Source organism: Anomalospiza imberbis, chromosome 1 (assembly GCF_031753505.1).
Source record: "Anomalospiza imberbis isolate Cuckoo-Finch-1a 21T00152 chromosome 1, ASM3175350v1, whole genome shotgun sequence".
NCBI lineage: Eukaryota > Metazoa > Chordata > Aves > Passeriformes > Viduidae > Anomalospiza > Anomalospiza imberbis.
The window spans coordinates 61,501,538-61,518,487 of NC_089681.1; the positions used below are offsets into that span (position 1 = coordinate 61,501,538).

Genomic DNA, 16,950 nt, shown 5'->3' on the forward strand with positions numbered 1-16,950 from the left:
TGAAACACTGGCAGAGGGAAGCAAAGCTCAACTAAGAATATTGTGATCTTAATCAAGACCTTTTCTTTTTGCTTGTGTAGCATAAATCACAAGTAATACAACTTAATCTTTATGGTCTTTTCCATTAATTTCAAGGTCAGTGAAAAATTAAACACAGCAATGGAGACAGAGGTGAAAATCAATACTGCACGTGAAGAGTATCGGCCTGTGGCAGCTCGTGGTAGCATCCTTTATTTCCTAATTGTGGAAATGAGCTTGGTCAATGTCATGTACCAAACATCTTTAGGGCAGTTCCTTGGCATTTTTGACCTATCAATGGAAAGATCTCGGAAATCTCAAATTCCAGCAAAAAGGGTAGTTTATATAATCGAGCATCTCACCTACGAAGTCTTCAAGTACACAGTTCGAGGGCTGTATGAAAATCACAGGTTCCTGTTCACATTGCTTCTGGCACTGAAGATTGACTTGCAGGCCAAGAAGATTTCACACACTGAGTTTGAGACACTAATCAAAGGTAATTTCTCTAAAAATGTTCCTGTTTACATATGTGTGTATGTTGCTAAACTCAGATTTTGCAGTACTTGCGTTAACAATGTGCTATATATCCTGTGGATCTACTTGTTTTTAACTCGTGAATGAAAGCATATACAGTCCAAGAAGGAATTAAGAGAAAAATTTTCCAAAACAAGAGCAATATAGATTGCTTGTTATCAAAATAATGCTTAGATGAGGATTATTTTAACTGTTATACATTGCAAAATGGGAAAAAAGAAGTCCATTACTTGTTAGAGAACTTATAGCCCTTATTGCATGCTTCTTTTTCAAGTTGTCACATATCTGTGTCTGTGAGATTGTAGACAATCAGCAAAAGCTTTCTTGATGGCAGATGAACAGGCATGTGAATGCTGTACCAGGCTTAAGTATCAGCACAAAAAAGTGGAAGCCTATTACATGTGGTAAAACACTATTATATTGCATTGAATTATGTCACCACTGTATGTCACTACTCAGACACAATGACAAAGAAAAATTTCAGTAAGGTTTATAAAATTTGATGGGGGTTGACCTCACTGAGGCCTGCAAGATTAGATAAACGCAGTCTGGTACAAAGACAAGTACAGTCAGGTGCTTGGCATCCAAATATCTCAGTTACTTTGGCAAACACTGAGTGACTGTTCCGCTGTGGCTCAGCTGTGCTGGGTGTGCAAATGGGCGTGAGGCTGAGTGCTGGTTGAGCTAACAGGCTGTTGACGTTGCAGTCCTGGAAATGAATGCACCGTGTGCTTTCTTATTCTTTAGCACAGATGAAAGGAGGCTGTACTAACCATTATATGTTGGCTCTGAAGAAATGGGTTTGAGTATCCTTTTAGGTGGTCATGTTTTATTCCAGCTCTACAGATAGAGTAGAAGCAGCACAAAAATTAGTGGGATATCAGCTTTGGGACTGAGACCACTTTCCAATTAGGTATTTGTTAAGTGTTTCTTCCATGCAAATTTTATGTCTTCATATCCTGATTTACATAAAATGTTACTCCCTGAATCATATAGAGCCAATATTTTTTCTTACTTGTAATTTTTCTGTTTAACAATGTTTGTTTTCCTCTACAATACTTTTCACTTTGTAGGAGGCGCCAGCTTGGATATGAATTCTGTGGAACCAAAACCAAGAAAGTGGATCCTTGACACGACATGGCTCAATCTTGTGCAGTTATCTAGCTTGTACCCTTTTAATCAACTTCTGGTGCAAATTGCTAAGAATGAGAAGTCTTGGAAAGCCTGGTTTGATGAAGAAGCTCCTGAAAAATCTGTTATTCCTGATGGTTATGACAGTTTACTGGATCAATTCCATAAACTGCTCCTTGTCCGTAGCTGGTGCCCTGATCACACTGTTGCCCAAGTAAGATACGCTTTTGTACAATGGTTATGCCATGTGACATCTCCTAAAGAACTGCTAGTTCCAAACTTACGTTGTCTGAATTTCTTGTTACCGCAATATTTGTTGCAGGGTGAGCTATTTTGAAAAATCAGATATTGAATGCTCACAAAAAAGTATGTGTGAAAACACTAATTTATTTAATTGCAATGAATTAGGAAGCAGAACACGAAACAAATTGTGTTGAAGCTGCAAGAATACATTTTTTTGATGTGGTGCTTGCAAAGTCGAGTCATGAAACCTGTAAAGAAATTGCATTCTGCTGGTGAATCAAAAGATACATTCCTCCCTGTTCTTTTTTACAGAAGTGGTGGAAAAAGAGCAATTTGCTTTTATGGCAGGTGCACTAAAAAAGCAGATAAACTGTTTACTTACCCTCTATACTGAGGAAGTAATAATTAAGGCTGCCTTGTGGCAAATGTCGTAAAAGAAACTTCAGTAGACTAGCAGCTTCTCCACCGTTTGTGATATTTTGGTTTTTCTTCTCTATGTAGGTGTAAAAGAGATGTATGAGCCTATGAGTATCCTCTTTTCACTTTTTTTTCTTTCTGTACTGGAAAGTAGTAGTTTTTCTTTCCTGCCTATATCAACTTAACATGTTACATGCTGTGATAGCATCTGTGTTGTAGTTAGGGGACACCATATTTTCATAGACCTCTTTTTCAACAAGGCTTGCTACACTCTTTTTCACTTTCCACTCTTCACTCAGTAAATAGGGGAGAAGTATGGGAGCTCCAACTGCCGTAATTTAAACAGAGCAAAATAATAAAGCTGCTACTGCTTATTTATCAACTTATTATCTATCAACTAATTTATGTAATTTAACTAATTTATCTAAACTAACTAACTTGTTATTGTCTTGCACAAACATCTCTGTAAAATAATGTCTCTGAACAATGGTTGCAAGAAGAGGTCATTGTTTTAATTTTTGAGGAGAGAAGGGATCTCTTTTGTTAACTCTTTTTTAATCTCTTCTTTCCCTACTGTGTTTTCCCAAGTATTAGAAATTTTACCTGTTTAGAACAAAATTTACACTTAATAGTGGGTGATTGAGAGTTTTTTTTCTACAGTTGACATCTTCCTCAGTCCACCTTGTTCCTCAGTGCTTCTCTTCATCATACATGCCTCAGAATCTGTGACAGTCATAGCTAGGAAATCACTTCAAAAAAGAATTTCATGCACTAAGGTAGCTTTAGAAGTTCTTTTAGAAAATGTCTGTGAAAAGAAAAAAAATAGAAGCATAAAAAAGGTTTGACCTTTAAGGATCAAGTCTGAGCTGAGGTCATGTTTTGTAGAAATAGATATTCAGCCTAAGAGACTTGAATTGGATAACCACTGCACAGGAGAATTTGTTTGAAGTTCCAGTAAATATATGGGAGATTGTAACTGGGTCAGATGAAAGATCTGTCTAATCCACTATGCTGTAGAGACAGTGTCAACAATGCATACTTAGGGGAACTAAAAAATGGAACTGGTATAGAGAAACTCTTTTATTTGGCTATCCACCAAGTTTTAACAGGCAGTAATTTAGGGTCAATATCTGGGCTGTCCTCAGAGCTGACACTGGATCCATTCTGCATGGATTTTTTTTTTTCCGGTTCTTAAAAAAAAACCCATTTAGCATTTTCTAGCAACAGTGTTCACAGGATGTCTGTTGTGTGAGCAGAATTCTTTCTCTTCTGTGTTTGAAATCTGGTATCTGAGAATTTCAGTGGCTGCCTCCTGTGGACAAAAGTTAAAAAATTAAAAAGCTTAGACAGTCATTGCCTTCCAATGTAGATGCTGGTAAATTCCACATCACTAATTAATGCTAAACTTAAATAAGTAAAGATAGATATATTTTTCTGGTAACTTTTTTTTTTCCAGGCTTGGAACTACATTGAAGAATCTCTTGGAGGGAAATATGCAGAAGGATTTATTCTTGAAATGGAAGCGATGTGGACAGAAAGTGGTTGTCGAACACCTTTGACATGCCTTCTATCAGTGGGGTCTGACCCCACTGAAAATATAGAACGTCTTGCAAAATCAAAGGTATCCTCCTAAACTGAGTTTGCTAGAGCTGATAAAGAAATTTTTAACTCTTCTTTGCACTAGAATATATTCATACCTAGTGTTCTCTGGAATTTAATTTTTGACCAGTAGCCAAAATGCATTTACTAGGAAATGAAAATGTTGCAGTCCCGCTTTTTGCAGTTGTTTGATTTCAATGAGACCTCCATCTTTATCCAGCAGACTATGATAGCCCACGACTTAGGAAATGTTCTAAGCTATGAAACAAAGCAACATTTGTGGTTTAAATTGTGTTGCATTCACTGTAGAAGCTGACAGTAATGATGATTACAAGAAGATACAGAAAAAAAATCATAAATATGGTGACAAGAGAAATTAATTTGAACACCCTAGCATTCAATCTGTGCACTTGATGGAGACATTCAACATTTCCTACAGAACAGGATCAGTTTAAGGCATTCTGTGCTCTGTTTTATGGTTCACAATGTAGCAGCATATAAAATTTTCCCAAGACGAAGTTATTTACTTTAGATCTCCATAAATTTTCCTCCTCATTAGAATGCATCTTCATTTAATGGTGCAGGATTTTAGAATACACTGAGTAAGACACACTTGCAAAAGTGGGGAGGACCCACAAATCTCTTTAGCTTATTAATTAGAAAATGGAGATGCTCATTCTATTTGAAAATCAGGACACTTATTTGTCCGTCTGTATTGAAGATGGCTTAAATTATGACCTAACTCTCACTTAGTGTTTAAATTTAGGAATCTTAAATCTGAAGTCATTAATTTGATCCTCGTCTGCTGTCAGACCAAAAGGATATTGCAGTCTTCATATGTTTTCATTCTTTCAGGAAATGTGTATAGAATAAATAGAAAGTGAAGTTTTGAAAGAGCTAAAGGGATTGCCTTGTTTATACACACATGGTTTATGAACAAGGCAACATCAGCTAGGCTGTCATAACGTGAAGTTCAACTCGTGTCACCTGTAAATGTAAAGTCAACCCCACTGTTTAACTGTAAGGTTCTTTTCTAATCTCTTGAAGTAAAGACCTAACCACTCAGCATATAGGAACTTTTCAAGTTTGCAAAAGCCATCCTAATGTCACAAAACAAAATGCAAACACAGATTTTTTAAAAATAAAAATGTATATAACAATGTGGAACTTGAGGAGCATTTCATCAGTTATTTAGATTTTGAAAAGCATATCTAGAAATAATTTAATTTTCAGAAACATTTTCAAGGGAGATTTGTGTTTATTTTGCTAGTAGGACAACAAATTGTACTTAGTTCTTGTCTTTCTTTGGGATTTCTCTGCTTTTTTCCAGATTTAATCTTTAATATAGGTTAGTTTTACCAGGGACCTGACCTTGAAGGGGGGTGGTGGTGGTGCTGGGGTTTTTTTCTTCTTAATGATAAAAAACTTGAGCCTCTTTTTTCAACTATTTCCCTGTTACAGTCATGATTTGTAGTCCTAAAATGGATTTCCAGTGCTAATGGTGTCTCTAAGTATGATATTAACATTATAAATCTGCTGTTGGTAATGTTCAAATTTGTGTCCAGAATTTATTTTTCGCTCTAAAATTTAGCTGTTCAGGTGGCCCACTCCCAAAGAAATGAGAACAGTATCTGTGGTTACTGAGCTATATAATCTTGTTCATTAACCAAACAAGCTCTATCTTAAAATTAGTTGCATTTATGCCCCCTTTACTTGCACTTTAGGATGGTGTGAAAATTTAACTTTCAGGATTAAAATGAAGTCTCTTATGCCAGCACTTTGACTTCATTAAAATCAGATTTTTTTTAAATTGTAGAGATAGTTTCTTCTTTTAGGGAATGATGCACAGAACCTTCAACAGAACTGTCAGGGCCACTGTAGTGAATAAAATGCCAGCATTTTCATCTGGATTGTGATGTATTAAAATGACATGGATATGGTGATATGACTCACTATTGAAAGAAACATTCTGTATGCAGGCATTTGATAGAGTTCTTTCAGAAGGAGTAAAATGAGGACAATTCATTGTGAAAAATATTTTTTTCCTTCTCCCGATGTTTCTATGACCTTTAATGAATGTAAATTTCAGAAGCAACATTGCTGAGAAAAGCAAATTATGAGTAGATGCTTTGTTAGGGAATAATGTACCTGCTGAATATTTATGCACTCTTATGCAGGGGTAGGCATAGTCTTTGACTTACAGGAGTGCTAGCTGTACCCAGATGCATCTTAGAAAAGGTAAAGCTTTTTTTGTTCTCTGGCACATAACCAGCTTCACGGGCTTTTCATCTTTGCTTCTTTTAGCTACAGTTTCAGGTTTCACTGACCTAAGTGTAGGATTTAACTGCTTTCTTATCTTTGGCATTCTCATGTCCTTAAATCTTGCCAGGATATGGGGGATCATATACAGCAGCTGTATTTATACTCTTCTGTAAAATCAGGTCAGGGCATATTCTCTGACCCTAAGGCCAAATGACCCAGCACAGTTTGTGTCCACATGCTTAACCTTCTTCTCCTGCAAAAGGAGGGCAGCCTTCTCCATGCTATTTGGGAGTGGATGTCTTCCTTCCTTTTTGTTTCACAGTAAGAAAGTCTGAGTAGCTGGACAGGTCAAGACTAACCTTTGTAGCTCTCAGCCAGCTGAAGACAGGCCCAGATTGGTAATGCAGCTCGTCGCTCACTGCATGAGGGATACTCAGCTGCAGGTCTTGAATGTGAAACTCTCCATGAAATAAAGTCTCTTCATCAATTCTTTTGCCCTCAACATGTATGCAGAATAATATGTTTAACTGGGTTTGATAGTTCTGGTTTTCCCTGGCAGGGGTCAGGCAGCCAACCCGAGCCAGACTTAGAAAAAACAAGAGTAGCAAGAACAATGAGCAAGAGAGGATCTGCCTGTCGTGTTACTGACAGACTTGTGTGGTCCTGATCTCAGCCTTATCTTTTTCAGATCCCTTTGTGAGAGCCTTTGTCCTCCTCTGGTTTTCTGAACAACTGGCTTTACTCTCCCATAGCCTCAGGGCGACATTGAAGATGCCATAAAATTCCAGAATTTTATGTTTGCATTTGTAAGCTTTCTCTCTTCTGAATCCAGATTTGCTCTAGATCTGCTCAAGCTAGCAGATCACCAAACTGGAATCCTCTGGATCAATGGCTCCGCAGCTGCCATTTAACAACACAGGTTGTTTTCTGAGTAATGCTTTAGTGTGAACCAATCTTTCCTGTCCTACCTGCTTCATCAACAGCTCTCTTTTACATGAAATATGTTCAGGCAGTAAAAAATCATCAGAATTGTTAGGTTTACACTGTGTGTTAATTATTATCTGAAGCCCTAATATCTGCTCATCTCAAGATAGTACATTACAGGAAAAAGAATGGTCAGGCTTTATTTATGTCTTGCTTTATTTGCAAAAGTGGTGAAAAAGCTGAAAAAAATGTTTCAGGTATCTTATAGCACAGATATTGTTAGACCAGGAAAAAAAATATTTCCAGGGGATATAGTTTTCTTCCAACAGGTGGAAGATAAGAGGAACTTGAAGGGTTTTGGTTTTTTTAGTGGTTTTGTTTTCTTTATTTTGTTTTAATATGATCAGTCTCCATTGATATTAATGGCTTTCTTTGTGGCAGAATGTCACTACACGTGGATTTACAGAGGCAATACATCACATGTATAATTCTAAGGAACTACATATAAAATAAACTTTCTTTTTTACTTTTAGAACATTCCATGTCGTGCCATTTCAATGGGTCAGGGCCAGGAAGTCCATGCAAGGCACCTGTTAAATCAGTGCATGCAAGATGGAGGATGGCTCCTTCTACAGAACTGCCACCTTGGCTTGGAATTTCTTAATGAATTAATGGACACCATCACAATGAAAGAGTGTGTGAATGAAGATTTCAGAACCTGGATCACTACAGAGGCTCACCCAGAGTTTCCTATTAATCTTTTACAGTCCTCTATAAAATTTACCAATGAACCTCCTCAAGGTAGGAATGACTTCCTTTCCCATGGGAGAGAGATCGCTGCTGGTCCAGGAAGGCTGGGCAGAAAGTAATGTTGCTTCACTGTGCAGCTACTTGAAGCTGCCAGTCTTGGACATCACTGGCCTATGTTCCTGAGCATCCCCTGGTCTTCTGGGCCTCCATGCCCCTCCTTACACCCAGGATCTTTCCTCACTTCCAGGATGTTTCCTCATATTCAGATGTTCATCTCATGCTTTCTGAGCCTATAAGCCCCCAGCTTTCCTAACCTAAGTAATCTATGTAAGAAGCACAATATGAGATCTCCATCTTAACTGGCAGTTTGGACTCATGTTTTTGTATTAATAGGGGTGCAAGAAAGACATGGACGGTATGAGTCCAGTAAGAGCCCACAAAGATGCTGAAGGAATTGGAGAATATGCTATGTGAGGACAGGCCAGGATAATTGTTAAACCTTGAGGAGAGAAGGAGTATCTTATTAATGCCTACAAATAAATAAATATACCCTTTCTTTATGCATATATATATATATATATATATATATATATATATATATGTTGCCACTGGTTTCGGTTGATGATGTCAGTAGGAGCTAAGAATTTTTATCCAAGGTCCTGTTTAAAGCTTCAGATATTTAGACCTCTTATTTCAGTATTTAGCTTCCTTTGAACATTAGTAAGATGTCTACAGATGTTGTGAAACACATCCTGTTTCAGCATTTATACTCCATCTCAAGAGCAGGTAGTCAGTCTGTTGATAAAAATTTCTTACTTCTTCCTCTTCTCCAATCCCCCTTTTTAATTCAGAGCTCATAATATTTTTATTGCACAGTGGACCCCTCCTAATCATTTTAATGGTAACAACCTATAGCTCCAAGAGGCTATTTTAGAAGTCAAGTTATAGCAAATTTGCAACTTAGCAGCTGAAAAAAGCCCATTGTAAAAATTTAAGTCAGGATAAAATATAGACAGCTTTAATTTCTTAAGACTGTCCTGTCATTTAGGTAGCACAATACAATAAGACACTTTGATTTTGGAGCCCTCTGATGATACCCATTCAATATTTTGAAAAGCTATTTGTTTGAATATTGTTCTACAGGATTTTTGTGAAGTATGAACAAAAATAAAAGTACTTTTATTGTGTCATACGAAGTAGGACAACTTTAGCAATCTTTTCACTGCACATAAAATCTGCCCTTCTACACTTGTGTGAAGCTGATTACACGGAAAGTATCATAAGAGGGACCTGATGTCAGTAACTCATGCTTGGGTTGTCTGCCCAAGGCAAAAGATGCTTGAGTAGCAGTGCCTAAAAACATCTGGGAGCAGCTGAGCTTCTGTATTCCATGGTAGCTGAGACTGTATCTGTATCAACTGCCTAAAGCCATTCCTGGGATATGAAATGTCAGTGCTCAAACAAACCTCCCCAAGTATTAATATTTGCACTATGAATTTAGGTTTGCTTCTCGTCACCTTGGTGCCTATAGTCCAGTTTAACAACCTGCATACAGAATTTTGATATTTTTCTAGGAATCAAATCTAAATAAAATTATCTTAAATAAAACTAAAATCTCTTATTATAAGTAAATAGCAAAACAAACTCTTGGATACCCAGTGCTATATTTCATGTCATGTTAGGTGTCTTTTTTACTGCCATATAGTTGCTAAATAATTATGTTTCTATTTCAGTTGTTTATGGGGACATTTAGAATATGATTACTTAATTTTAAATCCTTCCAGACTCTTGAAATTAATTTTTTGTGTTACCTATCTAAAACAAAATGTTACTGCAGTTTGCCTGGTATGACCAGCTGAACAGATATTTGATTCTAAGACATTATTTGAAGGTATAAATAATATGATATTGCAAATTGGAATGGAGAATTATGCTTAACAGAGGTTGGACTTATGGATTCCATACTTTTTTTTTGCTAATATATTACATTTTTATACTTACCTTCTAGGTGTGAAAGCTGGCTTAAAACGAACATACTCAGCTGTTACTCAGGATCTGCTGGGAGTGAGCAAAATGCCACAGTGGAAACCATTTCTTTATGCTGTAGCATTTCTTCACACGACTGTTCAGGTTTAAAGATATATTTCTTCTCTTCTGTCATAAAGCCATGTTTCATTTATTAATGAACCTTGTTATTAAATGAGAAACATTTTTAAAGGGAAGTCCTATGTTGGCAAATTAACACAAATAAAATAAGAAAGGGAACAATATATCTCAATTACTATTACTGTAGCTGTGTTAGAACTTATAATTTTGCTCATGTTGGTCTTGTACCTCCAACAGGGATGATATTTCAGAAGGAAAAAAAGGACAATCAAGCAATGATCAATTAGATTACTCTTCTATTAAAGTCCTGGTCAATGACTATGTGATCTGTCTTTCAACTAACTGGACTTTTCCTAATATTTTAACTCATAAAAGCATATTAAAGAAATTTACAATTTATAGTTTGGAAAACCATAGTCTCAAAATGCTGCATTCACCATGAGAAGGTGTAAGAGGGTGAATATAAATCCTTTGTGCTCTGAAACCTGTAGGAGGAAATGAAAGTAGATTTTGGGTCCTGACTTTCAGGACTTCCATTAAAGAAGGTGATTTATGGATTAACCACAACTTTTCATCATCCTGTTGATAGATTTTGCAGTATCCTTGTTTTATATTTGGAGCCTGGCTAATTTAGCTCTGTGGCATCCATGAACTGAAATACTGTAGTCCAGTGGAAACCTGTGTAAAAAAAATAAAAATTTGCAATTACCAGATATTATCCTAACACCTATGTACTTCCAGCTGAGTCTGTAGATGATTCACTAAGAAGCAGTTTTTCCTACTTGCATCTGCACCATGCAAACACAGCAGGGATAGGAATATAAGTGATAGGAATATATCTAGTCCATAGGAAGACCCCACACAATAATTATGGCTGATGATTTTGAACACCATTGCCTCAAACAGTAGCTTGATTTTTGAAATCAAAAGCTATGGTTCCAGACTCAGAGATTTTAAAAATACTTTAAAAAGAGGATTTTTTCTTTCTTTGTGAAAAGGTTAACATTCCTATTCTTTGTTTATAGAAATTTAGCTACTAGATAATCAATCAAGTGTTTGGCTTTGCCTGTGTTAAATGTATTTTTTTTTAAGTTGCTGAAATACAGTTCCAGCTGGACTACTGCATTCTTAACATATTTCATGTATTCTTCTGCACTTAAGCTTTCTTCACAATTAATATCAATCAGTGTTTTACCATTAATTCTAACTATTCCACAGGAAAGAAGAAAGTTTGGCCCATTGGGCTGGAATATTCCTTACGAATTTAATCAGGCCGACTTTGCAGCCAGCGTGCAGTTCATTCAGAACCATTTGAATGATGTGGGCATCAAACAGGGAGTGAACTGGAGCTGTGTTCGCTACATGCTTGGAGAAGTGCAGTATGGTGGCCGTGTGACTGATGAGCTCGACAAGGCACTGCTGAATACATATGCAAGAGTCTGGTTTGGAGAGCACATGTTCAGTGAAAATTTTTGTTTCTACAAAGGCTATGTTATTCCAAAAGGGAATACAGTGGAAGACTATCTCCAGTACATAGAACAGTTGCCAGTGATTGATACACCAGAGGTAAAATATTTTAATATATTAAAGGGAGTTTTTGTCAGACTAATAACTTAATGAGGTATTTTTTCAGAATCGAATATGCATAGGTCAAGATTAGCAGGCAGACCATTATAGTGGGTATTCAGTGTAGATCTGCTGAACAGGAAGACATATATGAGGCCTTCTTCAAACAATTGCAAAAAGTCCCATATTCACAGGCCCTGGTCTTTATGAAGGACTTTTAGCAACCCTAATTATCTTCTGGAAGGTTGGTACAGCAAAATTCAAATATCAATGTGTATAAAACCCTGTTGGAATACTGTAAAGATGGAGCTGGAGCCTTTTTGATAATATCCAATGAAAGGAAAAGAAGCAATGGACATAAATTAAACAACAGGAAATTCCATCTGAAAACAAGAGAACCATTTTTTAAGTGAAGTTGGTCAAAGACTGGAAGAGTTTGTCCAGAAATATTGTGCAGCCTCATCTTTGTAGACATTGAAATCCCAACTGGACACTGTCCTGGACAGCCTGCTCTATCAGCCCCTGCTTGAGCAGATGATTTGGATTAGATGATCCTCAGAGGTCCCTTCCAAACCAAACAATTTTGTGGTTTCACAATTCTGTATGGGATTCAGCAGACATGCAACCTGAGAAATAATGAAAGTAAAAAAGCCCTATGGTCTCATTTTGCAGGTTATGATTGGGAGTTTATTCCATTTTGACAACAGAAAGATATGGATGTTGCCATGAATTGATGGGGTAGGGTGCAAGGTAGCTTCTGGTTGTAACCAGTTTTACATGACCCAATGTGTGCATATCACAGTGGTCACTGGGACTGGAGGGTGGCAACTTTCTGCTCCCTCCAGTACAGGCACACATGATGAAATCAGTTAAAAATGAAACAGAAGAAAATGCTCTGGAAAATTGAAACAGAGGTGAATGGTCTGGATTTCTGTCTCATTTCTATTAAGTTGATAAATGCCATTGGAAATAAGTTCTATTAAAATTAAATAGACTGAGTGGAACAGAAAAAGCTGGTTTTCACTTACTGATAATGTTCTGGCTGAGAGGGTGAGAAGTTTCCAAGGTCATAAAATAAGCTTTGAAAGTTCTGAATCTCTGAAGATAGTGAAACCAGAATGCAAAGGTATTTGTGCCAGCAATGATGTACCTTTTCAAGGTGAGAGTAAATGCAGACATGACAATGCATCACTGGGATCCATTTGAACCCACCTCATGAAGTGGTTCCTATCAGTGTATGAACCTTGGCTCTATCAGATTTCAGGTTCTGCTTTCATGGATCTGCTCTTTTAAACACTTGGGAACCTATCTCACAATGCTGCAATGTATTTTTAAAGTGTTTTGATTCCTGTAAAAAAATCCGTATGTATGGTTTGAAGCAGGGAAATTTTACCTTTGGCTTTTATGTAAATAGAAGCAAGTCCAGGAATGCAAACATCTTTTTGTTCTTCACATTTTTACTCCTTAGCAAGAAAGCTGTGACTTTCTTCTGTCATTCTAAAATCTGTCAAAATTGCTCATGAAAACCTTTAACTGCTTAATCTCCCAATCTCCTTCGTTTCACAAAAGACCCTGTGCTAATCCAAACAGTTTATCCTTGATTCATTCATTTTCCATTTTTAGTTGAGAAAACTGAATTGACCTGCTTGCAGTGTCCTTGCTCCTTTGATGAAATTTCATCCTCTGAGCAGAATGAACACTGTCTTCTGAGAAGGGCAGTTGAACTCAGTGTATTGGGTTAGGATGGAAAGGTTTCAGTAGCAGGGGGCTAAGGAGTGGCTTCTGTGAGAAGCTGGCAGGAGCTTCCCCTGTGTGCGACAGGGCCAGTGTCAGATAGCTCCAAGACAGACCCACTACTGGGATAATGTATTTATGAAGGATAAAAAGCTGTACATGAACCTTCGGTCAGAGAGGGGAGTGGGAATATGTGAGATGAACAGCCCTGCAGATACCAAGATCTGTGAAGAAGGAGGGGCAGGAAGTGCTCCAGGTGCCAGAGCAGAGATTCCCCTGCAGCCCATGGAGGACCTCACCCTGGAGCAGGTGGATGCCTGAAGGAGGCTGTGACCCTGTGGGAAGTCCATGCTGGAAGAGGTTCCTGCAAGATCTGTGGCCTCATGGGGAGAGGAGTCCATGATGGAGCAGATTTTCTGGCCAAGGGTATGACCCCACAGGCAACCCATGCTGAAGCAGTCCGTTCCTGGAGCTGTGCACCCTGTGGAAAAGACCCACACTGGAGCAGTTCAGTGGAGCAGCCCAATGGATAAGTTTGTGGAGGACTCATGCTGGAGCAGGGGTGGAGTGGGAGGTGTCCTGCTCCTGAGGAGGAAGGAATCAGAGACAGTATGTGACGAACTGACCAAAAATCCTGTTTCCTGTTCCTTGTCTCCCTGTGTGCCTGTGGGAGGAAGTACAAAATTTGGGAATGACATTAAGTCTGGGAAGAAGGGACAGGTAGAGGGAAGGTGTTTTTATGATTTGGTTTTATTTCTCATGATCCTACTCTGATTTGATTGGTAATAAGTTCAATTAATTTCCCCAAGTCAAGTCTGTTTTGCCTGTGATGATTACTGGAGATTGATCTCTGGACTTTTTGTTGTGACTTCTCTCCCCTGTCCAGTTGAGGAGAGGATGATAGAGGAGTGATTTCAGAGGAGTGTAGAGCTTTAGCAATTGGTTTTTATGATTCATAAGGCTGGAAAACTCTGAAAGACAGAATCTAACATTCTCTTTTTAAGCAACATTCCCAGAGATTTTGGATCAAAAAGAACAAGAGATTTGGGTCCTTGATTAACATACAGGACATTCAGAAAACTGGTCCACCCACTGGTTTCTTTCTTCTTTCTTCTTTATACATCACTTTCATGAAACCATAGGACCAGAGCTGTCTCCCATGTCCCCCTGTCTTTGGTAATATTGCTCCAATGTTTAAGTTAGCCCTTGGACTAGGTCTCGTTTCACAGATACAGCAAATATTCTTCATGGTGCTAACTTGGGCTATAATGTTGCCACAAAATCTGTTAGAGCAAAACCAAACAAATGAGCCCTCACTGTGCAACAGCAAAAGCAGAAAAGAATGTATCTTCACATGTGTATTTCCTTCCATATAGAATATGAGTGTAATAAAGTATGTTGGAATTTTTGCCTTTTACAGCTCTAAGCATTCCGTTTGAGTAAACCACTATTTACAAAACATTAAATCCTATCTGGAATCTACCTGCACACTATTATAGTCACACTCTCACTCAAATGTGGTATTAGGTCTGTACTTTGTGCTGTAGTATGGATAAGATTCCCAAGTGGTGTAAATCAGTGCAGCTTTGCTGGCTTTGGCAATGGTGCAGCCACTTCTATCCCTTGTCCCTGAGTTTCTAGATTTACAAGTATAACAATATTAAATGGCCCTTTTCATTCTCTCCTCAGAGTATGTAAATACTGGCTTCTAGAAGTGCCTTCTTGCAATATACTGATTCTAATGTAAAATATGAAAACTGTGCATATGTGAAAAAATGTGAAAAATGAGAAACAGAAGATTGCTTGGCTTTTGTGCTCAGTTTGAGGGCAAGCCTTCCTCATTGACGGATCAGTGGTTCAAAGTTTGTAAGAGATATGTAATATCTATAATTAAATGAGGGATGGTGAATAAGTCACAGGACATACAATTCCTCCCGGAGAAGGGTTGCAATTGTCAATCTGACAATTATAGACTTACTGATATTTCAGTAGAAGTTTCTGAAAAAGCTATTATCATTCAGACAAAGGGCAGCTTTGCAGTAATTCTGTGCTAGCTGTATCTTAAAATAATTGAATTTCAGGAGAAGGAGAAGTAAGGAGAGGGAAGCTTCAACCAAAAATAGCTAAACTATAAAATATCCTAAATATATTACCATCTTTAGGTACTTCAAATGTGGGCATTATTTCATTCACCATGCTACATGCCTTATAAGCCTAAGAGTCTGAGTAAAAATGTGTTAGAAATGTTGACTGGTCGGATAATTAAGGACATCTACTTGAGCTGGTACAGCAGCAATAGACCTACAGAGACAAAGAACTAATGCTAAGGGGTCAGTGTCCACACATGACATTTCCAACAAGCTCTAGTCTGAACCAGAGGAAAGGGATCTGTTCTCACCCCTTGACAGCATTCCACAGCATGATCCATGTGAAGATAATGTGATCAATTAAAAAGCCCTCCACTGACATGAATGAAAACACTATTGCACATGCAACCTATGTTAATGTTTTAGTGCAGTTTGAGTTTGGTCCTTGGCCATTTAAATGGAAGAACTTCCACTGGCCTGTTCACATCTATTGTTTTATTCAGCTGAGAATTTTCTTTCTTGTTTATCCATTTTCATGCATTCTTTTGTGTATATACTTTTAGAAGAAAAATCACCCTTTTCTCCCCAATTTTTATACTTTTTACTTTAAGGTATTTGGACTTCACCCTAATGCAGATATAACTTACCAGACCAACCTGGCTAATGAGACATTCAGTACCATAGTGAGCATTCAGCCCAAAGACAGCAGTACTAGAGGGGGAGAAACCCGGGAAGCAGTGGTGCAGCGTCTTGCTGATGAGATGCTGGAGAAGTTACCTCCAGATTATAACCCTCATGAGGTATGTGCTACTTTATAAAACAGATGTTTTATGTATGCATGTATATACATTTGTGTTTTATAGGTTTTATTGTGCTTCTTCAATTTAACTGGCATGTGTTTTAAAAAGATCTTAAAATTATGCATAGGTGTTTATAAGTCTGTTTTAGTTTATTATCTAAAAAATTCCTATGTCACAAAGATATTTGAAATGTCACAGTCCACTCAATCAATCAATCACCTTGACTCAGAAGACCTATTAAAAGCTTTGGAAAGTTGTTGCTTCCCTTAGTAGCTTACAGAAGTAGCCTGCTGTCTCTTTCTGAGGGACTGGTGATCATATAGTGGTTACAGCATTCAATTTACCTACTCCCATTAGGACACCACCATGCTGAAGAGTGAATTTTATCACTGGCCTTTTCATGCTCCAGATTTTTTTGGGTCTGAGCCATAAGAGGTATATTTGTCAATCTTTTCTTACATTTTTAATTAACAGCCCCATTAAATAGAAAAATCCAGTGCAGAGACTCTTGCATCAGTTTATAAGTAGGTTCTCCTATCTTGCCAAGTGTTTCAGGAACAGTAAATGTTAAAAACCCCTCATTTCCATGATTTTATTCTTTACAATTCTGTTTTGCATTGATAGTACCTTTTCCCTGCCCCTGGTTGTAGTTCAAGCTGGTAAAATGCTCAGTATGAACTACAACTTGCTATGTATACTTTATTTTCTTCTCTGGACAACTTAGAATGTCCACCTAAGTAGCAACTAATTGTCTTGGGGACCCAGCAGTACTTCCTGTC

At 37.6% G+C, this 16,950-nt stretch overlaps 1 protein-coding gene across 9 annotated transcripts in view; it reads left to right on the forward strand.

The window, feature by feature from the left end:
- LOC137476415 (dynein axonemal heavy chain 5-like) overlaps positions 1-16,950 on the forward strand; it is a 149,226-nt gene that overhangs the window by 109,126 nt on the left and 23,150 nt on the right. For 7 of the 9 annotated variants that reach the window (XM_068194694.1, XM_068194700.1, XM_068194711.1 and 4 more), the window contains 7 exons: positions 136-514; positions 1,626-1,897; positions 3,800-3,964; positions 7,662-7,929; positions 9,887-10,008; positions 11,203-11,550; positions 15,983-16,171. In XM_068194694.1, coding sequence (XP_068050795.1) covers positions 136-514; positions 1,626-1,897; positions 3,800-3,964; positions 7,662-7,929; positions 9,887-10,008; positions 11,203-11,550; positions 15,983-16,171 — 1,743 coding nt within the window. Of the gene's footprint in view, positions 1-135; positions 515-1,625; positions 1,898-3,799; positions 3,965-7,661; positions 7,930-8,271; positions 8,374-9,886; positions 10,009-11,202; positions 11,551-15,982; positions 16,172-16,950 lie in introns of those variants that run through there. The other 2 variants (XM_068194721.1, XM_068194727.1) reach the window with 2 other exon arrangements.